The sequence below is a fragment of the Suricata suricatta genome, chromosome 2 (genome assembly GCF_006229205.1).
Source record: "Suricata suricatta isolate VVHF042 chromosome 2, meerkat_22Aug2017_6uvM2_HiC, whole genome shotgun sequence".
NCBI classification, from domain to species: Eukaryota; Metazoa; Chordata; class Mammalia; order Carnivora; family Herpestidae; genus Suricata; species Suricata suricatta.
In genome coordinates, this window is record NC_043701.1 from 114,248,775 (window position 1) to 114,271,502 (window position 22,728).

At 45.2% G+C, this 22,728-nt stretch overlaps 2 protein-coding genes across 2 annotated transcripts in view; both read right to left on the reverse strand.

Annotated features, from left to right (window-relative positions):
• Positions 1-22,724, reverse strand: part of PAPSS2 (3'-phosphoadenosine 5'-phosphosulfate synthase 2) — a gene marked incomplete at its 5' end in the record, with an annotated part of 78,126 nt that extends 55,402 nt beyond the window's left edge. The window contains one exon of the mRNA XM_029919483.1: positions 22,704-22,724. Coding sequence (XP_029775343.1) covers positions 22,704-22,724 — 21 coding nt within the window. The remainder of the gene's footprint in view (positions 1-22,703) is intronic.
• Positions 8,633-9,038, reverse strand: LOC115285415 (putative 60S ribosomal protein L37a). The gene has a single exon (XM_029931703.1). The coding sequence runs from the start codon at positions 9,004-9,006 to the stop codon at positions 8,728-8,730; it is 279 nt and encodes a 92-aa protein (XP_029787563.1). The 5' UTR covers positions 9,007-9,038; the 3' UTR covers positions 8,633-8,727.
• Positions 22,725-22,728: the final 4 nt, after the last annotated feature.

The window sequence follows — 22,728 nt, forward strand, 5'->3', positions numbered from 1 at the left end:
TAGGATTTTTTTTTTTTTTAATGTTTATGTATTATTGAGAGAGCAAGGGAGAGGCACAGGGAGACACAGAATCCCCAGGAGGCTCCAAGCTGTCAGCGCAGAGCCCAACTAGGGTCTTGAACTCACGAACCAGGACTTCACGACCTGAGCCGAAATCAAGAGGCAGGCACTTAAGCAACAGAGCCACCCAGGTGCTCCAGGTTTTTTGTTTGTTTAAAACAGGATTAACCCGACAGGCTGCCTTCATCTCTGCAGATCGTGCATCAGATCACGGCACACCTGTATTTTGGTGCGGTTTGTGGACAACGTGCACTGACAACGTGACCATAAACGGCTCCGGAGCGGCTGTGCGGGCCACGTGCCCATTCCCTGCTTTTCGGCTCCTGCGGAGGATACGCAGGCATGAACTCTGAGGACGCAGGAGAAGCATACAACAGCCATGACCGAGCCCGACCGCCCCGTGGGGGCGCACGAGGACGCCACATCTGCCACTGCAATCCTGCACGGCCAGCGTGGAGCAGCTGTGCACTCTCGTGTCCTGCCAGGTCTTTGTGGGGCGACGGGAGCACACACGCAGGGCCCCCACTGTTGAACTAGTGTGCACTGGGCATGTGAGGAGCTACACTGTTTGGAATGCTCGGCTGTGGCCTCAGGACACTGCATCTCTGGGCTTGACAGCCTCTCTGCTCCCTGGGTGAAGAAGAGAGGTTTCCAGAAGCCTCCCCTTTGCCCTCAGCACAGCAAGCGGGCTCGGCTCAGCCTCTCAACCTGCCCACGCTTTTCCTCTACGTCCCTCCTCCATCTGAGGACAGTCACACCCATGTTACCAGTGCCTGTAGCCACCTTCTGAGCTTGGCATGGCTTTTGCCATCAACACTGTCAGCAACTGCCTCACTTGATAAGATGGGCTGACCTGGGGGGCCCTGGGTGGCTCTGTCGGTTAGCATCGACTCTTGATTTGGGCTCAGGTCATGCCATTATCTCAGGGTTGTGAAATCAAGCCCCACATGGGGCTCTATGGGGATCACGGATTCTCTTCCCATTTCAAAGTCAATAAATAAACATTACAAAAAAAAAAAAAAAAAAGATGGCCTGACATGGATGATGAAACAATTCATTTTGTACCATTTCATGCTTGCTTCCAGTCACTGCTGTCTTTTCTTTTCAGATGTCTCTTTAGATGCATGCTTTCTTACTTTTCTCAAATACCAATATTCTGCATGGGTATCAAACACATGCTTTCCATCTAAGGACCTAATCTTAAAGTTCCAACTCAAGAACAGACAACTATTGAGTTAAGGTAGTTTCACAGCCCAGGAAATCCCCTAACAGCACATTATAAAGATGCCTTGTTTGAATGTTGGTTATTAACTGCTCCCCAAAACAAGGGTCTCCTTGGTCCAACTGGAAAAATCAGCCCCAGGGCTGAGCTGACTGGATTCTGTGTGCCTCCTTCACAAATCATTCCTCTGTGGATTTGTGCGGGCAAGGCTGGGCACAGGGTGGAGTGCTACGCTCTGCTCTTCTGTAGGCGCGCAGAAACGAGCTAACTTAGCAAACATTAAAAGCCTTTTATGAAGATCTGTTTCCAAAATGGAAACCTGGATCAGCTGAGCAAAAGTTGTGGGTTTTTTTCTTTTTTCCTCCCTTCATCTATCTTCCTTCCTTCTTTCCTTGCTCTCTTCCTTTCTTCTTTCCTTCCTTTTTCTTTTTTCCTTCCTTTCTTCCTTCCTTCCTTTTTCTTTCTTTTTCTTCCTTTCTTTCTTTCTTTCTTTCTTCCTCTTTCTTTCTCTCTTTCCTGTTTCTTTCTTTCTTTCTTACATTAGGTATTTGTTGGACTTGGATAAAGATATAAACTTGGATTTCTCTGAATTGACATGACAAAAACCTTATTTAAAAAGCATGACATGTTTAATAACTTCTCTTGGTGGAGCCAGTGATCTATTTTTCTTCCCTTTAAGGCAGAATTTTGCTGCCTTGCAATTTGGTTATAAAATGCCTTCAAAAATGCTAGGGCCTATACAGGTAAATGTTCAATGTCTCTTTTCCCTGTTAGCCTAATGCTCCTTGTATCATTCTCTGGTCTTTTCCCTCGCCTATTCTATTTTTTAAATTGTGTAAATTACCCTCAAAAATGATACATATCATCTGGCCCAGAATCATGTCCCTACTTCAAAGGTCTACTCAAGTTAGCCATTCACCTAGCTCACAGTACTTCACGTCTACTTCACTTCCGTCTGTGACTGGAAACAACCCACATGTCCCTTGCTTTGAGAAGAGATCAATGCCAACTGGATATATCCCTCCAGTGGTATACTATTTGGCCATAAAAAAGAACAAAATATTCGTGCTATAATATTCGTGCTGGATGGACCTTGAAAACATTTCACCAAGTGAGAGAAGCCAGACAGAAAAGACCACATGGTCTATGATCCCATTTACAGGAAACATCTAGAAAAGGAAAATCTTTGGAGACAGAAAGTAGACAATTGGCTTCTTGGGACTCAGGGTGGGAACAGCAGTGATGCAAATGGGCACAAGGAATGCTCTGGATGTGGCGGACACATTCTAATGTAGGTTGCAGGGCGCCTGAGGGACTCAGTAAGTTAGGCATCTGACTCTCGGTTTTGGCTCAGGTTATGATATCACAGGTCATAGGTTTGAGTCCCATGTCAGGCTCTGCGCTGTCAGCATGGAGCCTGCTTGAGATTTGGGATTCTCTCTCCTTCTCTCTCTCTCTCAAAATAAATAAAATTTTAAAAATAAAATTAGATTGAAGTAATGATTGCACAACTGTAAGTATCCTCGGATTCTTCAAATATTACATTACTGCATCATTAAATTGGGCATTTATGATATGTAAGCTTATAATAGTTTATAATATGTAGATTATACTTCAAGAAAGCTGTTTTTAAGAACATTCTTACACATCTTCATTGTCTGATGAAAACCCTGAGTTAGCCCATCTCATTCTCTCACTGACAATCTCTTCAGATTCTTATAGTGGTTCCAAAATGTCTACAACTAAGACTGTACGTAACAATTCACCTTGCCTCTAACATTTACCTGAAATGAAAAACATCTCCTGTTTGGTAGTTTCTTTATTTTAATGAGATTGTGGTAAGTGTGGCTTCGAGAATTTCAAAGCTAGGCCTGAGCTGTATAATGCTCCTCAATGCCGGAAGTCCAAGCTCTAAGAAACACATGGGTAAATAGGCTGTGGTGCGTTCACACGATGGAGTAGCATACAGCTGGGGGTCCAGCCTTGCCACCACTGATACCTTGTGGTGGGGGACGGTCCCTTGCATTTCAGGGCGGTTGGCAGCAACCCTCTCCTTACTCCCAGTTGTAACAACCAGAAAATGTCTCTGGACATCACCAATGTCCCTGGTGGGCCGAGGTCAGCCCTGGTTGAGAATCACGGCCACACAGCAATGAGAATGAACGAATTCTGGCTACACACAAACAAAACGGATAATCCTCTCAAATATAACTTGGGCACAAGAAGCCAGACACAGAAGAATTTGTAACAAGCAATTCCATTTACATAAAGTTCAAAACCTGCCCAAACTAATCAGCTGGTGATCTTGAGGGAGGGAGGGGGAAGGAGGAGAGAGAGACAGACAGACAGACAGACAGACAGACTGGAAGGAGCCTCTGAAATTTGGGTAGCATCTGTTTTTCAGTCTAGGTGTTGGTTACACATGTGTGATTATGATTATGAAAATTCACTGGGCACTACAGGTAAGATTTATAGATTTTTCGGTACGTATATTATACTTAGAGAAAGTTTTAAAATATGGGCCATTGCTGCTACAGCAGGAAAGAGGGCATTCAAGGTAAGCCCGGAGGGGTGTGGTCCCTTCTAACAGGGGTGCTAACTCATTCCTCCGTCGTGACTCCCTCTGGCCCACCCTGTACTGCAGGACAGAAATCCTGTGTGTTCCACTGATGAATGACAGCTTGTTCCCCAGGTACTTTGTCATCAGGTGCCAAAACCAAGAAAGCCACCACCACCCACTGGCCCCTGCCCATTTTCAATTCATGCTTGCAAAGCACAGGCCTGTTTCAGTGAAACAGAGTTAAAGGAGAACCAAATAAAGGAAGGCTCACTCCAGTGCTAAGGAAAATAGTCAGGGAGGCCTGGGTGGCTCAGGCAGTTGAGCATCTGACTCTTGATTTCAGCTCAAGTCATGATCTATCATGGCTTATGAGTTGAAGCCCCATGTTGGGCTCCAGAATGCAGAGCCTGCTTGGAATTTTCTCTCTCTCTCTGCCCTTCCCCATTTGCTCTTTTTCTCAAAATAAATAAATAAACTGAAAAAAATAAAATAAAAATGTTAAAGCAAAAGAAAAGAAGAAAAGTAGTGGGTCTAATTCCCAGCTCCGAAGGTACCACATGTGACCAAGATGTGACGACTCTCGCTCACTACGGTCGTGGAGAACAGCTTGCGGGCCCCTTCACGCGCTCACTATCCGCTGGGACCCCTCCAGACCAATTACCTGCCTTGCAGAGTGTGGACCAGGGCCAGGGTCCATAATGACCTTTGACCTAAGTAGAGTTGGGTGACATCAGACCCAGGCCTACTAATATGACCAGTGAGTTCACTCTCTACACCACTTAGGGGAAAGCATCAAAGTATCAGGAGTTACAGCCTTCCAGTCTCCTATGTGCATGTGTGGGTCTAAATTTACATAGCAATACATTCTCCACGGGCTCCTGGGTCTCTGCACATCATGGGGGTCGGGTGCTAACTGCCATTATTTTCAAGGTGTCTGTAGAGTGAACAGCCATGGATGACAGAGATGGCATTTCCTTCCAGGGCAAAGGCCCCCGTGCCTACTGTCCATTATCAAAAGGTTCAGGTTCCCGAAGCTAAGAATTCCTCTTCTGTAACACAGCTCACTGCTTGTGCTGGTATCTGTATAGATACGTCCACCTGTTAAGCACAGAACCTGCTTGGGATTCTCTGTCTCTCTGTCTCTCTCTCTCTAACCGTCCCCTGCTCATGCTCACTCACTCACTCTCTCTCTCAAAATAAACAAATAAACTTAAAAAAAAAAACAGGCAAGGAAAGGAAAGAAAAGAAAACAAAGTCCAGAAGAGGCACACAGAGCTTTCTCCAGGAGGAATGCCCCTGACAGTGCTCTGTGCTGGCTCTGCCCAGAGCTGGTGAGAAGACTTAGAGTAGAATTTCCTAGTCTTATTTACACTGCTTCCAAGAAGCCAAGTCATTTGGTCTCCATCATTTTTTTTTTCAAATAGGTTCTATGCCCAATGTGGGGCTCGAACTCACAACCCCAAGATCAAGAGTCCCGCACTCTACCAACTAAGCCAGCCAGGTGCTCCTGTTCATTTTTGATGCTAAGGGATCTTGACCCGCTACAGGGGATATTTGTTCTTCCTCCTGATAATTGTTGTACAAGAGATTTATAGTAAAAGGATCATTTTAAATTTCTTTTAAGTTTAATATAAATGGGCACATAGTTTTCAAAACAGTTGTAACCAAATTCACTTCAAAATAAGACCAGTGGAGGGCGCCTGGGTGGCTCAGTCGGTTGAGCGTCCAACTTTGGCTCAGGTCATGATCTCACGGTTTGTGGGTTCAAGACCCGCGTCGGGCTCTGTGCTGGCAGCTAGCTCAGAGCCTGGAGCCTGCTTCAGATTCTGTGTCTCTTTCTCTCTCTGTTCATGCTCTGTCTCTCTCTGTCTCTCAAAAATAAATATATGTAAAAACAAAAAACAAACAAAAAACCAAAATAAGACCCCTGGAAAAAGGTGCCATCCTAAAGAACCCACATGTAAATCAGAAAGCCTACCATCAACTTAAGAACTGTGAGTTTGAGTCATCTGATCTTTTTGAGCCTATATATCTGTAATAAATGAAAGTCTACTTTTTCTTTTATTTACTGCCTGAAGAATGAATAATCTTGGGTTGCCTGGGTGGCTCAGTTGGTTAGGCATCTGACTCTTGATTTCCACTCAGGTCATGCATGACCTCATGGTCTTGAGATGGAGCCCCAGGTCAGGCTCTGTGCTGAACATGGATCCTGCTTGGACTCTGTCTCCCCTCTTTCTCTGCCCTTCCCTCACTTGTGCTCTCCCTCTCTCAAAAAATAAAAATTAAAAAGAAAACAAGAATGAATAATCTCTGTGAAGGTTAGTGCTGCAGGGGGCAACTTACTAATTTTTAAATCTAATGAGATCAATAAAGTTGATCAAAACCCATATATCAAAACCCTCAGATAAACTGAGGCAAGAAGTCTATTAACTTGCATGGAAAAGTCACAATGGTTATAAATTAATTCAATTTATTCTAAGTAATTTTAGAACACAGGCATGAAATGGGGCACCTGGTTGGCTCACTTGGTTAAGCATCCGACTCTTTTCGGCTCAGGTCATGATCTCGGTTCATGGGTTCAAGTCTTGGGTCAGTCTCTGTACTAACAATGCAGAGTTTGCTTGGGACTTTTTCTCTCCCTCTCTCTCTACCCCTCACACACTTGCACTCTCTCTCTCTCTCTCTCTCAAAATAATAAACGTTAAAAAATAATTTAAAAAATCATCTACAGAAAGAAGATAGGCATGAAATACATAAATGGACAACATTTCTGCCCATGAGGTCTATGAGGTGCTTACATATTTTGCCCAGAAATGCTAAATTTACAGTGACAGCTCACAAACCAAAGGCGTTTTTGGAGAATTCTCCAAGTGGCCCCTTATGACACAAGTCCATCAAAAGTGACAAAGGGGTTCTTTGAGATTTATTCCCATCAGAATCTACTAGGTCCAACAGGAGGTCTGGAAACTTCCATGCTCAACAATCAGAAGCTACCTACAAGAACGGGCCAGTCTCTTGATTATAATGAGAGAATAGGGCTAAAGGGCAACTTTCCAAGGATAGACGGTCACCCCAAGCCAAGAGCAGCTGACTAAGACAATGCTCTCCAGGTTTTTCCAGGAAGCTGTCTGCTCATTAGGTAATGGTAAAACAGGACAAGCCTGGCAAGTCAGTTAGAGTAGTTAATTTTAAATATTCCGTGAGGAATGCAGCAATCACGGAAGTCTTCCTTAGCTGGGAAATAGCCTAACATTTCTGAAAAAGACAACAGAATCTGAAAAGAGCAAGTATCATCCCGAAGTAGAGAAAACCCATCTGTTACTAGCAAGCTGGTGGGCCACGGGCCTGCCACAATGTGCCCTCTCTGTATGGTGAAGGGATTAGGCCCGGCCACGCTCCTCTACCAGGTGGAACTACAGAATCTTCTAGCTGGCTTTTAAAGACCCCCAACAAAGGCCCTAATTCAATCAGATACTCTGGGAGTGGGGTCTAGGCATCAATATTCTGTGAAACTTAGCCAAGTTGAAAACTACTGGACAAGACAGAGGGTCTCTATGGTGGCACCCAGATCTCACTGATTAAGGGAAATAGGCAGAATCAGCATAATGGATGGAACACAAGACCATGTAAAACATGGGCAAGTGTAAAGAGAATTCTAACCAGGGACTCACAACACATAGATATTAGCAGGGAACCATCTTCTCAAATGAAACCTGACTTCCCCATACATGAACAGTAAATATTCTTGATTAATAAAAAACAGCAACAGAACCATTCTGGCCCAGAACCACATGAAAGATATTGTCACTAACCTCTGGTGGCGTTTGTACTTTTCATCCCATTCCAAGCTTATAACATACGTACGTGTCGAGCTCTGAGAAGTCAGAGACGTAAATCTCTTTTTAATACAAGCTACAAAGAGTGTGAAAGTAGGCTTTTAATCTCTCACAGGAAAATACTAAGAGTTTGTAGGGCAAAAGCCAAGAGGATTGTTTTATAGGGACATGTACACTCCTAGTTTTATGGAGGAAAGAGAGGACAGGCAGAACCGATGCCATGACTAAGGGGGCATCTGTAAGTTCGTTCCTTTAAGTGCTTTAACTTGAATGGAGCCTTAAAAAATAAAACAAAATTAAAACCCTCCCTCACCTGGCCTGCTGTCTCGAATTCCAGTCACTCGGGCATGTATTCTTAAACTGCAGACCCTGGACCTGCGTGCTGCAGGAGGTCTGAGAACACTCGGAAACGGTGTGAGGCTGTGTGTATGCATGAGTGTACCCACACCGTGCATAGAGGTTTCTTACTCTTTTTAAGTCAAGAACCCTTTCAGTAGCTAGCTGCAATGGAAGCTAGGTAGCTCCTTCTCAGAAAAAAAAAAGCTTTCAAATACACACAATAAATCACCAAGGATTGCAAAGAAAAACATGAATTGCAGCTATGAAAAGTGTTTTTTTAATTACAATACAGCAGAAAATGTCCTTCCTTATCAACGTATTAAGTAACAAGATCTAGCTCTGTAGACAGCCATAACAAATACCTTAATTTTGCAGTAGTAAAAGACACAGATTTTTATGTGACAGCAGCAGCAACCTAATGTCTGTAATTTCTATTAGTGACATAATAGAATTACTGCTAATGCTACAGGGTTTGTTGTGTGGGTCCCTCATGAAAAGAAGCATACTCTCTGTTGTAGTTATAAAAAATATTATCCCCATCCTTGCTCACAACTGTCCTAAGTTCTCTGCATTCTAGAGGAAGGACCTTTGATCTGTGTCTTTATCCATCCTGAAGTGATTTTTTTTTTAATCTTTTAATGTTTACTTTTTTTTGTTATATAAATTAACCCATTTATTGTAGGCTAGCAATATTTCAAACGGTGAAGCTTCTACCAGTCTTTCAACTCCTTCAGTCTTCTGATGGCCGACTTTACTGTGACAGCAGAAGTGGTGTTGTAGGTCCAGGCACCACCAGCTACGGTTTTCATGCAGGAACCACAATGCCAGATCCCCACAGCTCGTCTCTTCATCTTGGTTTTGCCACAGAAAGAGCAAGTGTACTTGGCATGCTGGCTTATTTCAATCTTCTTCACCATTTTCCTGAGGGAGGCACCATAACGGGTCCCGTATTTACCAACAATTCCGACCTTCTTGGTGCGTTTAGCCATGTCGCCGCAGCTTAGATCCGAGCTAATGTTTACTTTTAAAGGAGAGAGAGACAGCGTGAGTGGGGCAGGGGCACAGAGAGAGGGAGACACAGAATCTGAAGCAGTCTCCAAGCTCCTAGCTGTCAGCACAGAGCCCAACACGGGGCTTGAACCCAAGAATGGTGAAATCATGACCTGAGCCAAAATCGGATGCTTAATCGACTGAGCCACCCAGGTGCCCCATTAAGTGGTTTATAAGTGTCCAGGAAAGGCAGAACATTAGATGCCAGAGCACCCAGTGAACACTTCAGGGACTGGTGTGTAAGGCCCTACAAACACAGAGCCCTAAACAGTCACAAAATAATGCAGAGAAGGTGACGCACTCTCTGAGGTGGGACCGTAAGGAGAGCTCCATGATTTTCTGGAAAACTCAAATTTTTAATTTAGTATTTTCTGGAGAGTTCCTTAGAAAGTGTGCAGAGACTCCTAAGATACATAAAGCATAGCAAAACTCATGAATCAGAGAGGGAAGAGACAGCGAAATGGCATCAAACATAAATCTGGCACCAAAAAAAAAAAAAAAAAGGGAAAGTGAGCCTCAAATTCACTTCTGAGCTTGCTAGCAGGCATCTCAGGGGTAAAAATCCAAACAGTTGCACAACTTACAGTTTCCAAAGGATGATGCCAAAAATGAAACAAAACACTCAAACATGTCTGAAAAATAGAACCTTTCTGGTGCTTTGACCAGAGAGAAATTTCTCCCATGGGTCTCTGTAAAGAGAATATCATATGTCATAATAAATGAACAATAAGCTCAACAGTATCATTACAGGAGAAATGACAACGAGTTTCTTGGAAACTTTTTTAAAGTAGTTTTTTAAAAAACAAAGCAATGGGAGGGGCGCCTGGGTGGCTCAGTTGGTTAAGCATCCAACTTCAGCTCAGGTCATAATCTCATGGTTCATGAGTTTGAGCCCCATGTCAGGCTCTAAACTGTCAGCACAGAGCCTGGAGCCTGCTTCGGATTCTGTGTCTCCCTCTATCTCTGCCCCTCCCTCGTTTGCTCTCAGTCTCAAAAATAAATAAACATCAAAAAAATGTTAGTAATAGGGGCGCCTGGGTGGCTCAGTCAGTTAAGCTGACTTCGGCTCAGGTCATGATCTCACAGTTTGTGGGTTTGAGCCCCACGTCGGGCTCTGTGCTGACAGCTAGCTCAGAGCCTGGAGTCTGCTTCGGATTCTGTGTCTCCCTCTCTCGCTGACCCTTCCCTGCTCACATTGTCTCTCAAAAATAAATAAAAAAATTTAAAAAAAATTTTTTTTCATGTTAGTAATAAAAAAAAAAAAGCAATGGCAATACACCAAACACAATTCACAGAATTCAGGGGGGCCCAAGAAGGAAGGCTGGGTGCTCAGGCCTCTGAAGTCAGACATGAGAGATTGGCTGACAGGCCTGCGACCTGAGTAAGCCAGAACTCAGCAAGCCGACCCCGCACTGTCAACAGCAGGAAATGGCAAACTTTTCTCAAAGGATCAGATAGTAAAGATTTTCAGCTTCACAGGGCATGTGGTCTACTGCACAAACTCATCTCTTCCATGAGAGCAGCCACAATGTGTAAATGAACGGGTATCGCTGAGTTCCAAGAAGCTTGATTTCTAGACACTGGAATTTAAATCTCATATACTTTTCACACATCATGAAATATAATTCCTCCTTTGATTTTTTTTTTATGAAACCATATAAAAATGTAAAAACTGTTTGTAGCTTACAAGCTAGAGCAAAACAGGGAAGGGGCTAGATTGGGGGCCAGATGTAATGTCTTAACTTCTAGCACACAGGGTCATACCCCCCCACCCAGAGATCTCCTTGACACCCATCCATCTCCTTCCTCAAGCTTCTATCTATAGTCACTTTTTGAGAGAATGACCATTTCCACATTTTATGGGCACCTGGTCACAAAGTCATCCAGGACGACACCACGAAGAGACACGGCTGCAGCATTTTTATGCTCCATGGAAACAGGCATAATCCAGGTAGATTTAGCAGCAAAGAAATGGTTGAGTTCCCAGTCTCCTCGTTACACACACACACACACACACAGTAGTAAACCTGAAAATACAATCTTCTCTGTGTCCAGAATCATGTGCTGGTCTTGGAGAGACACATAAACACACGTATAATCAGCTGAATCATGTAATCCCGGTTATGGAGGTCACAGCCCAAGCTCTCCTGATGGAAAGGGGACCATGTAGGGTCTCACAACACACAGCCAGTCAGTACAATCCCAGGAAGGGTTCAAATATTCAAATTCATTCAAATAATCACTCGGATGTCTCCAAGCCTCTGTCTTTGGAGACAAAATGAGGTGTGAGGGGCCCTGGAAGCCTGAGGTCGCTGCTAGTACGGCACTGGCTTTGAGAAGACCCTGTCTCTTCAAGTTTATTTTTGAGAGACAGAGAGAGAACGCAGGAAGGGGAAGGGGCAGAGTGAGGGAGGAGGCACAGAATCAGAAGCAGGCTCCAGACGCCAAGTGTCGGAACAGAGCCTGCCAAGGGGCTCAAACTCACAACCTATGAGATCACGATCTGAGCCAAACTCAGACAATTAACAGACTGAGCCCCCCAGGTGCTCCACTCCCATCCCCATCTCGTTGTTGCAGCGTCCGCCCCTGTGATCCGCAGTACTCCCAACTGCCCATCGGCAAGAGTGTGACGCATGGCCCAGAGGAGGTCCCCTGCAGATCAGGACAGTGGCGGTCACCCCCCCCCACCCTGTGCAAACACAGCACACACCAACTCCCATCCCCCCGAAACACGTGACTGCGTTCAGGAGATGCCCCAAACCGCATGGTTCGGGGGCTTGACCCGGGCCTTACACGCAGCCAGCCGCAGGCTGTGTTTTCTTACCCCTCTGGATTTTTTTTTCACACTTTTGCAACTGCTTCTGGTAATGAGCTGTGCCTAGGACACAGGCTCCTCGGGGCGTGAAAGATGAAAATTCTGGGCTGAGTTCAGAGCCTAGGGGCTTTGGGGATGTGTCACTCCTGACGCTCACAGGACCAACAAGGCAAGGGCTAGAGTTACATGAAAGTCACCTTTTTTATTTTTAATGTTTATTCATTTTTGAGAGATAGAAACAGAGTGTGAGCAGAGGAGGAGCTGAGAGAGAGAGAGAGAGAGAGAGAGAGAGAGAGAGAGAGAGAGTCCGAAGGAGGCTCCACACTCTGAGCTGTCAGCACAGAGCCCAAGGCAGGGCTTGAACTCTCGAACTGTGAGATCATGACCTGAGCTGAAGTTGGACACCCTACTGACTGAGCCACCCAGGTGCCCCAGAATTTATAACCTTTTAACGGCATGTTTTAAAATCCACATCTTCTGAAGAGCACACCACATTCCAGAAAGCCTCTGCAGAGACTCCCTTCCAAGGCAGGCACAGCATCTCGTTAGTTTCTCTGTACATTCATCAGCATCCACAAAGACAAGACCTACAGGTAATTAAAGAATCAGAATAACCTTCACTTGGACCATCTTAGTATCTGTGACAGTAACGCAGGAAAGAATGATTGAGAACGTGTCAGGCCCAGCTTCGCCACTTACAGCCGCGTGTCCTCAGGCGAGTTATGTAGGCCCGAGAGTTCTGGACTATACCCTGGAGAACAGAAGTGCCATGTGGGTTACGGTGAGATAAGACTCTGTGGAAAGTTCCTGAGCGAATGTGTGCTCCCTCCCTCTGTTTAGGGAACCCAGCTGGATTTACAAGATAACTTTCTGAACTCCTGAGGGAGATTTATAATGTAACCAAGAATTTGTATCACAGCGTGGTGTTTAAAAGGCTTATTACACAGCAGGCTCAACACTGGAAAAAAAAAATGGAAGAAGCCAGGCAGTTTGATGACTCCGGTTTTTCCATTCCCTAAAGGAGCTACCTGCGCAGACATAACACATCCTTCTGACTGAACTTTGCATCCAAGGTGTCTGTCACGGTGAAGGCGTGGGTCCCCAGGACTTCAACTGGCCCCACACTACTCTCCTCATTGAAATAGTGTGAGCCCTTTCAGGTAAAGGGGTTCAGTCTCCCCCCGGCCTCCCACAGAAGTACACACGGCCAATGGCACTCTCCTCCACTCCATGAGGGCAGGCTGCAGCCTCCTTTATTTGGAATTGGAATCAGGCCTTCCTGTCGCTGATGGCCCGGGACTCTACTGACCTCCTGCTGACAGGAGGGGACAATTCCCCAAACGTTTCTTCCAAGCATCATGCAAGGTGCCTTTTATAATCTTGCAGCTCCTAGGCGCCTCTCATCAGTCCCTCCTCGTGAAACGGGAGCCATTGCTACCTGGTTGTCAACATTCTTGAACCTTGACCTCCATTTGCACCAAATTTTTATTGTATGGAAAATGCACTGTGGCCTGGTTTTTTTTTTTTACCACCTAGAAATCACAGTTACTACTCAGCTCAAGTATTAGCAGCTTTAGTGGAAAGAAAGCGTTCTGTTGCTGTTTGCTAAGTACTGACATAGTGGGAACAGGGGTGCGCGGAAGGTGGGGGGGGGGTTGGTGACTCCATTCATTAAGAGTCTGACTTTGGCTCAGGACTCAATCTCTTGGTTCGTGGGCTCTGGACCCACGGCAGACTCTTTGCTGGCAGCTCAGAGCCAGGAGCCTGCTTTGGATTCTGTGTCTCCCTCTCTCTCCGCCCCCTCTTCAACTTGTGCTTGGTCTCAAAAATAAAAGAGTTTTAAAAATGTTTAAAAATCATCTCTTTAGAAAAAACAAACAAACAAAAACTATTGCCCATACTTGTGGCATCTGAAAACAAAGAAAATTCATTTTCCAAGTATTTACCTCAGGGCACCCAAAGGGGAAAAAAGCGTGCAATGGTAAAGGTAACATACATTTGCTAACACACCTGCCGTTTACTCTTTTCTAAACAGTGCTGGGGAATATCTCTAAGTGGATTCCATTATTATCATCTTGAGATATTAGCACTAAGCAGCTGCCAAAATATTTTACAAGTGAAACAGTAATACCAGTTACCCAACCCAGCTGTGCTTTTGCAACTTGGTGTTGAATCTCATTCCTTCTGTGAATAAACACCTTATTCACCACGGATTTTTAGCATCTCCTGTGGGGAACTCTCCAAAGACTTCTTTCAGCGAAATGAGTTCCCTTCTGACTATTCGTTCACAAACTTGCTTCATGAGCTGTTAAGGCCTAAGTGAGTTAATGCCCAGGAAAGCTCTGGATCGATGCCGACCAGGTAAGTGCTCAGTGCTGGAGAGAAACAAGTCACAACAGAGGAGGAATATTCTAGGACATCTCAAAACTCCTGATTCGTATGCAAATCCCTCAGGTGGAATTCTAATGTTTTATTAGCTTTCTCCTTACTCATGATTAAACACAGTGGGTGAATATAAAACTTTTTCTCTAATTTTTTAGTAACTACTCAAAACATTGTTGTTACTGACCCAGTGGCCCAAGGCCTGTAATTGCTTGTATAATTTAGGAACAGACTCTCTCCTGGGACTCGGAAATCTAGGTGGATTTGCCTGGCAGGACCCCACAATCATTGTAATCAACTTCACAGTAGGTCATGAACTTAGGAAAACTGGACATGGATAGACTTAGAGGCTAAGCTGGAAATTCTGAGAAGGAGAACTGAGGCCTTCGTGTGTAACTGACAAGGTCCGACTTCTACCAAATTCAGTTTTATCTGCATTGCACAGCTTGTAATCATTGGCAAAGCTCTTTTTTCCTCTTTTTCTGATAAGATGATTAAACTGTTTGAGAAGGCTTAAGGAAGAGTGTGTGAGGCTGGGGCAGGGAGCACGTTGAATTTTCTAAAGAGAAGCAGACCAGCTAATGAGAAGATGTTTCAAAAATAGTAACCTTACATTTTTCAAACATTGCTCTTTGGTCTGTATCTTCGATCTCCTGAATGTCAAGACAGAATGCTAAAGCTGAATCAGGGTGTAATCATGACTCACCGATAATCAGCTTGGGAGGGGTTTTTCTTAATCTATGGAGAATACTTCCGAGTCAATAAAAGAAGAAACCAAGCCGCAGAAAAATGGGTCGGGCTTCCTCCAAAGAGCATGTGATTAAGACAGAAGTGCCGGGTGTGCAGTGAGTGATCACAGAGCTCTACCTTTATGGTGGTGTCACCAACCAGCTGGCCAGGAAGGCCGCCACCAGCCTTGGCAAAGTTCTTAAAAGCTAGGTCTCAATCACATTTATACAGGGCTTATTACGATGAGCTCTGAATTTTTCTTCCAGAAGTAAAACGCTAGGATTATTTTAAAAATATTTTTTTAGGGGAGCCTGGGTGGCTCAGTCAGTTAAGTGTCCAACTTTGGCTCAGGTCATGTATCTCCTCAGTTTGTGTGACTGTGAGTCCCACGTCGGGCACTGTGCCCACAGCTCAGATCCTGCTTCCGACTCTGTGTCTCCCTCACTCTCTGCCCCTCCCCCACTTTTGTTTTCTCTCTCTCAAAAATAAAAAAATTAAATTAAAAAATATTTTTAAGGGGTGCCTGGATGCCTCAGTCAGTTAAGCATCCCATCCTACTCTTGATTTTGGCTCAGGTCATGAGCTCACAGTTTGTGAGTTCAAGCTCCAAGTAGGGCTCTGTGCAGGCAGCCCAGACCTGCGTGGGATTCTTTCTCCCGACCCTCCTCCTTCCTCCCCAGCTCTCCCTCTCTCTAAATAAATAAATAAACTAACTTAAATATATCGATCGATAGATTTTTTTAAAAATTTATTTGGGAATAGCCCAAATAAAAAGTAAGTAATGTAGAATTTTAGCTTAGGAGAGAAAAAGATTTTAAAATTGTATGAGAGAAAAAAAAACAGTTGTATGAGAAGTTAGTTGAGAATTTGGTGGATTTTGGCCTAGGGCACTGGAGTACTGACCAGGCAGAAGGTTAACAGAATATAATGGTTGTGGGTGGGGTGTTACAATTAGAAAAAGTAAATGCTGTGTTTAGAAAAGACTTAATGACAGAGTTCGAATGGACTAAAAAACTATAATTGGAAAATACAAGGCTTTAGGAGCTATAGTTAATTATGGCAAGACCAAAACCTGGTGCAGGAAATGCTTGTTGAGTAAATCGAGAACACAGATATATACGTGAGGACATGACGGGAAGTAAAAAGGGGAAAGATTTTAAGAGACCTTAAGGAAAACAAAATAGTGTACAACGGGACCACACACAGAGTTCTAAAAAGTGAATTGAGGTTTTTATCACTAGGAAATATAAGAACATAAAAATCATCGCCAACATCTTGAGTTGCTGATTTTGCTAGAAATTTCAAAAGCATGAATTATGCATAAATAAATGATGATGGGGAGGGTATAGATGAATGAGGTTTTGGGGTTAACATCTCAGACTTTGCCATAGGTGATTTAAGTCTCCAAGTAAAGTCTGCAGATGACTTTCAAAGCACAAACCCAGCATATATTAAAAAGAACAAAGGGGTGTCTGGGTGGCTTAGTCGGTTAAGCGTTCGACTTCGGCTCAGGTCATGATCTCACGGTTTGTGAATTCGAGCCCAGCACCAGGCTCTGTGCTGACAGCTCAGAGCCTGGAGCCTGCTTCCGATTCTGTGTCTGTCTGTCTGTCTCTCTCTCTGCCCCTCCTCCTCCTCAAAAATAAACATTAAAAATTTTTTTAAATAAGTAAAAATAAAAATTAAAAGAAAGAAAAAAGTAACTGTTATATTATTAAACTGGCCATAGACACTTGGTGGATAAATATCAATATTTTTTATAACAAAACACATAAAGCAGATGTTAACTAGGTATTTAAAGCAAATGATCACCTTTAATGATGCAGCATTTGATATATTTGTGCACGTTTAGAAAAGCTTTGTAACAGGTCACAGGCTATACGGTTTTATTGCCAAAGGTTAATATCTGGTGCTAGACAGACTGAACTTGCCATGTTTATGTTGCAGTTGTGTTTTCTCAATACCAGTTATAGCAAAATCAACTTCTGGAGTAAATCTGAAATGCAGTAAGAGTTACTGATAAGGTTTCAGAGGAAGTCACACGAGCCAACTGATGAAAGTCACTGTAGACACCGTGTGTTGTTATCAAAAGAAAGTTTTGCTTTAGGTTTTAAAACAGTGGCCCTCTTGCAGAGAGGAAAAATACTTCCATCTTGTGCACTAATTTATTCTAAACTGAAAAAAATATTTGGTGATTGAAAAGCAGACAAGAGAAACAAGAAGACTAAATCTGTCCAAATAGAATGTTATTGTTAACTGACCCTCCTGAAAAGCTTTATTTCATATTTATTGATAGCAAAGGGGGCTCAGATGCCAGTGTGAGTCTGAGAAAGGGCTTAGGGTCCTGTGCCTGTGCTGGGCTTAGGGAGAGATGGGCCAAGTAGCTCTGGGGGCTCTGAAAGCAGAGGGCACCGAGCGTGCTCCTGATCCCGGACAGCCCCCAGAACTCCTCAAAGTGCCAACACAGTCACACCAGGGCAGGAGCCCAGTTCCCACACTCCTGGGAATGGCAGGGAGTATCAAGGATCTTAGCCAGCCTCGCTATGGGGCAGCGAGTGACCTTAGGGTATCCAAGGAGGGCTTGGGGAAGCAAGGAGGAGGGGCTTTCCAGACTGGAATGCATTTGTACTGGACCAACACTAAGGACAAGACAGGATCACATACATCTCAAAGGACGCTGCACACAGAGCCACCAGCACAAGGTGAACACCCCCCCCCCCGACATATGTACTTTGCAGAGAAAAAGGATTAAATATTTCTGACTAGCAAACTGATTTAAGTTTTTAAAGCACTTCGTTTTATTTGTTTTTATCTTTTAATGTTTATTGAAAGAGAGAGAAGTGGGGAAGGGCAGAGAGAGAAGGAGAGAGAGAGAATCCCAAGCAGGCTCTGGACTGACAGCCCTGATGTGGGGCTCCAACCCAGGGACTGTGAGATCATGACCTGAGTCAAAATTGAGTCGGACTCTTAACTGACTGAGCCACCCAGGTGCCCCTTGTTTTTAAAGTTCTCCCTTTATAAGAATGATAGAAGTATGGAAGGTAAATAATATGAAACATTACTGACACACAGGAATCAAGAAGAGGCACAGATTTTCATTTTCAGCAATGATGGTCTAGGTTACATACATTTCCTTCCAGGGAAACAAATTAAAACATGTAAATTACAATATAAAACAATCTCATTGGAAACATCAAAAGCTGATGAGATAATAAACTACCAGGTTAAAATGTGCCAGGAAGAGGCAAGCAAGCAGGGAGCTTCATTTATCCTGATCGGGGCAGGTGTGAACGGATTCCAACAGCCTCAGAGGAAGAGGAAACAGAAACTGAAGCTCAGAATATGCCCAAGTGGGAAGAATGAAAAAAGCCCTTGTCAAGGTCAGCCAGGCTTCTCAGGGTCTTCCCGGACAAGTAAGACAAAATAAACCCATCTCCCATGCACAGAGACTGGGTGGGAGGCCAATCTGCTGTACCACTGGAAGCATCTGTGAAGGGGGCTAGGTAGGTGTGAGGGCTTGTGTCCTACAGCTGGCCCTTGTGTGCAAAACTGCAGCTCTAGTTCACCTCACCTGGGTGGTCTGAAACACATCAAGTGGTAAATTTAGGTTAAAGTGGTCCCAGGCACCAGCAGAAACAAAAGCAAATTCTCCCCCTAAAAAAAACCAAAGGCCACTCATCCTGAGCCTGCAAGAATCCCTACAAATCGTTTTTCAGTGGTAATGACAAATGCCCAGGCAAAATTAAGCAAGCGCTCAAGGACATGCAGAAAAGAGAAGCGGGGAGGGGAAATATCAGAAGAATGCAGATCGCACAAGGCGAATTCATCCTGTAATGAATTCTATAGCCATTTGTGCAACGACTCTTTGTTGAGCATCTAGTCTGTGCCAGTGTCTACACCAGGCTGCTGGGCATGTGTGCCATTTCAAGCTGTCACGTGAACAAGTCACCCAGGGGACAAAAGGTAAGTTGAAATGCCGTTATACTTATATGTCCATTTGCTTTTGCTTTCTGTGTTTTCCTAAGACTTTCAAACACAAAAGCTAAGGAGTGCCCTTGACTATTTACTAATAGATCTTGAAATAAACAGTTAATCTCCCAGAGAACTGAGACGGACATCATCCATTCAGGCTCCCATTCCCCATTCAAGTTTTGCCTAATTAGCCCCTCAGCAAACTGAGAGCCGGGTGCATTAACAGAAAAGGGACAAAAGACAAAGGTTAACTACAAGCTGCATTTATCTTTAACTATAAAAGTCCACACGGTTGATTTTGGAATAATTGTATGAATTGCACATTCTTTGTAAGGTAGATCTGGAAACAATTGAAGGCACAGGAAGGGTGGAGAGAAGTCAGTCCAATACTGACAGAAGGCCTTTGTTGGCCAAGGTGGTTGGCAAACCTTGCTGATGTCCGGCTTACTCTTCTGTGTCACACTACTTACCACCTTTGGTCTTCTGTACAGCTTTTCACAGTCAGCGTGCGTATTATCACTTCTATACTTCCCCATCTGTTTGCTCTTATTAAATATTCTGGTGGTTCTTATGTACTCAACATTCGGAATGGCAGGATCTGTGCTTTCTGTTCCGTGTTCGCCCAACCATGGCAGCATAGTGTAATAACAACAGCTACCACATCTGGGGTGCTCACCTGAGCCTCGAGCTGGTGCGATACTTTAAGGGTCATTCACTCCTCACCAGAATTGGAGGGGGAAGTGGTCATTGCCTGTATTCTGCAGATGGGGTACTATGTGCCAGGGATACAGAGGGAGCAGGAGCCTGAATGTAAGGGATGATGTACCTTTTACTATTTTACTTAAATCCTGACCTGCTCGTGGCATTCTCTCCCTCTAGAGATGAGGCTCACGTTTGTTGGGGTGCAGGCTGCTGTGTGGATGAAATGAGATATGGTGTGGCCTCTGGGGAGTGCTGGTTCCTCCTTCCTTCCAATGCGTACCCATCTGAAAATTCACGTCTTGCCTTGGGCAGCATCTCCAAATGGGTTTAAAAGTAGTGACTATTGGAAAAATAATGTCCTATTGTACAGAGTCTTTAAAATACAAGGTAGGGGGGCTTGGGTGGCTCAGTTGGTTAAACGTCTGACTCTTGATTTTGGCTCAGGTCATGATCTCAGCTTTGTGGGATTGAGCCTTGAGTCAGGGTCTGTGCTGACAGCATGGAGCTTGCTTGGGATTCTCTCTTTCCCTCTCGCTCTGTACCTCTCCTAGTCATGCTCTCTCTCTCTCATCAAAATAAAGAAATAAACCTGAAAACATTAAATAAAATAGTAAAAAGTACATCATCCCTTACATTTATGGATAGCTCTAAGGTTCCATACCCCTTCACCCCTTCCCAACCACTGGTTGGTTTGGTCCTTTGGAAAATATTTTACAATCTCTGTTGTCTTTTTCAGGTTCGTTGTCTGTGTCCAGGACACAATAACATTGTCTGAACACAATAACATTGCTTTGAAAAATGCTAATCCAGGAAATGATGCAAGAAGAAAGAATCAGGCCTTTGCCTTTCTTTTCAGTCCTCTGGGGCAGTCTGACTCCTTCCTTCTCCTGGGCATGTAGGGGGGAGGGGAGAGGGATGTTGGTGGCCAGAGTTGGAGTGAATTCAAGGGACGGAGGGAGGCATGTGACACATAGCTGTCTTTGGTTTTCATGGTAAGGACGCTGAGCACAGAAGGAATGTGCCACCTTCCCTTAGAAAAGAACATTACATTTTTTGGTCAAGTTTGTGAGAAAATCGTCCTATAGTCTCTCATCTGGAAAATGTGGCAAAAAAAAAAAAAAAAAAAAAAAGCCTGGGAAAGATGTATTCATCCCAGGATACTGGTTGGCACACAGTAGGGGCTCAACAAAGATCTGAAGTTACTGCAGGTGACTGCATATTGAACATCCTCTGTTGATGATGCAGAAAATAATGTCAAGATTCTCACGAGCCTCTGAAAAAGTCAGCCCAGCCAGCCTCACCTCTAGGAAAGCTTCCTAGATCAGCAAGACTCACTTCTCACATAAGGATTATTCCAGAGGCCACACACTTGGATATCATTAACTTTGGACCACAAGGCTTCAATACATTTTGAGTATTTAAAGCTTGAGAGATTTCACATGCGTTAAAGCTGGCTTGTTTCACCCGATTGCATCTACCTGGCCCTTTCAGCACTAGTGCAGGTACCTGGATTATAACCGTGTTGGCTAAATAAAAGTTCAGAAGTCCTGCAGCTTTTTCAGGTGTTAATTGAATCCTATACAGAACACACACACACACACACACACTCACTCACTCACTCACTCACCCACTCACTCACTCTCTGCCTGATCTCACAGGTCCCAGAATCAGTAAAGCAAGCTCCTGGTCTCAGCCCCCTCGCTCCAGGAGCTGAGTGGAGGCGTGAAGGGAAAGGCGACTTTCCCTTCCTGTCACTAACGCCTGACAAGGCTTCCTATCACTTAACAAAACTTTCCAAGATATTATAATACTGAGGGTCTCCCCGCTTTAAAATCGCCCCTATATAAAGCAGCTGGACCCCATCCCTCTCCCTCCTGAAGCAGATGCCACCTTGCTCCTGGATCTTCCTGCGGGGCTGGGTGGGTGTGGTCTGAAACTAGGAAGCCCACCCACATTCCCTTTCCCCTGAGGCTCAAGCCCACACCTGCAGCCCCTGACTGGCCCCATCAGCCTCCTTCCCCAATTCTTGGTTTTTCTGCTCTCCTCCCAGCCAGCCCGCCGGGAAGGGACCTCAAAGACAGCTCAGTAACAGTCAGTCTATAATCATAGTAATAAACATGTCTTAAATGCCTACTATGTGCCAAGTTCAAGTCTAACTATGTGAGAGGGATCAACCCATGCAGTAACCATAACCATCAGCCCGAGGCTTGCAGTGCGGTGAGGACGGATAATCAGCAGTCAGACCGCGGGCGGGGACCTACGGAAGGCTTGCAGGCCACCCGGTGTGGCCCAAACGCTGTCCGCCAAGGCTCCTCCCAGGTCTAGGAGTCCTTGATCATAACTGCCATTTTTAGGACGAAAAATTAACAGGAGCCCAGACTGCTAAGTGAGAAAGGAACTTTTCTCTTTGCCAAGCCCTCTATTGCCCATATAGGGGATGGCCCAGATTAGTTCTGGACAAAACCGAGACTCTGAAAGCACCTAACCCACCGAGCCCAGAGTCCCCGGGCCCGAAACCGATGCCAACGGGGGGCTGAATCAAGCAGGAGCGCTAAGTGCTGCGGCTGTAGAGAGCTGCAGCCTCCTCCGTGAGATCTGTCATTAAAGTCCGCTCCGAGGAGGCTGCGTGGACCAAGCCCCAGTGACCGTCGCCGACGTGCGCCCAGCGACCAGACCTGGCGGAACCGGGCTGGGCTCAGCCCACCGCCCACCCCAGGGCGCGGAGATCGCACGTAAGAAAAGGCGGGTCCGGGGAGGCTCTCGGGGAAGGGAGGAAATGTCCTGTCTCGGACCCTCTCCCCCGATCGGGACCCGCCGCGCAAGCTCTGGAGGTCGCTCCCGGGCGCGTCGACCCCGAGGGGCGCAGGTTCCCGGAGGCGCGGGCGGAGAGGGCCTGCCCCGCGAGGGCCGCCCGGGGGTCCCCCAGCTCTCCCTCCCCTCCCTCTCCCGCCGCCAGAGCCCCCGCGTCCCGCTGCTCGTGCGCTCCGGGGAGGGGGCCCCGGATCGGAGGCGCGGCGCCGGCGGCCCGCAGCCTACCGTCTTCTGCTTCTTGATCCCCGAC

Bases quoted from the DNA above. Each gene is read 5' to 3' on its own strand.
- LOC115285415 (XM_029931703.1), bottom strand. From the start codon at position 9,006: ATGGCTAAACGCACCAAGAAGGTCGGAATTGTTGGTAAATACGGGACC.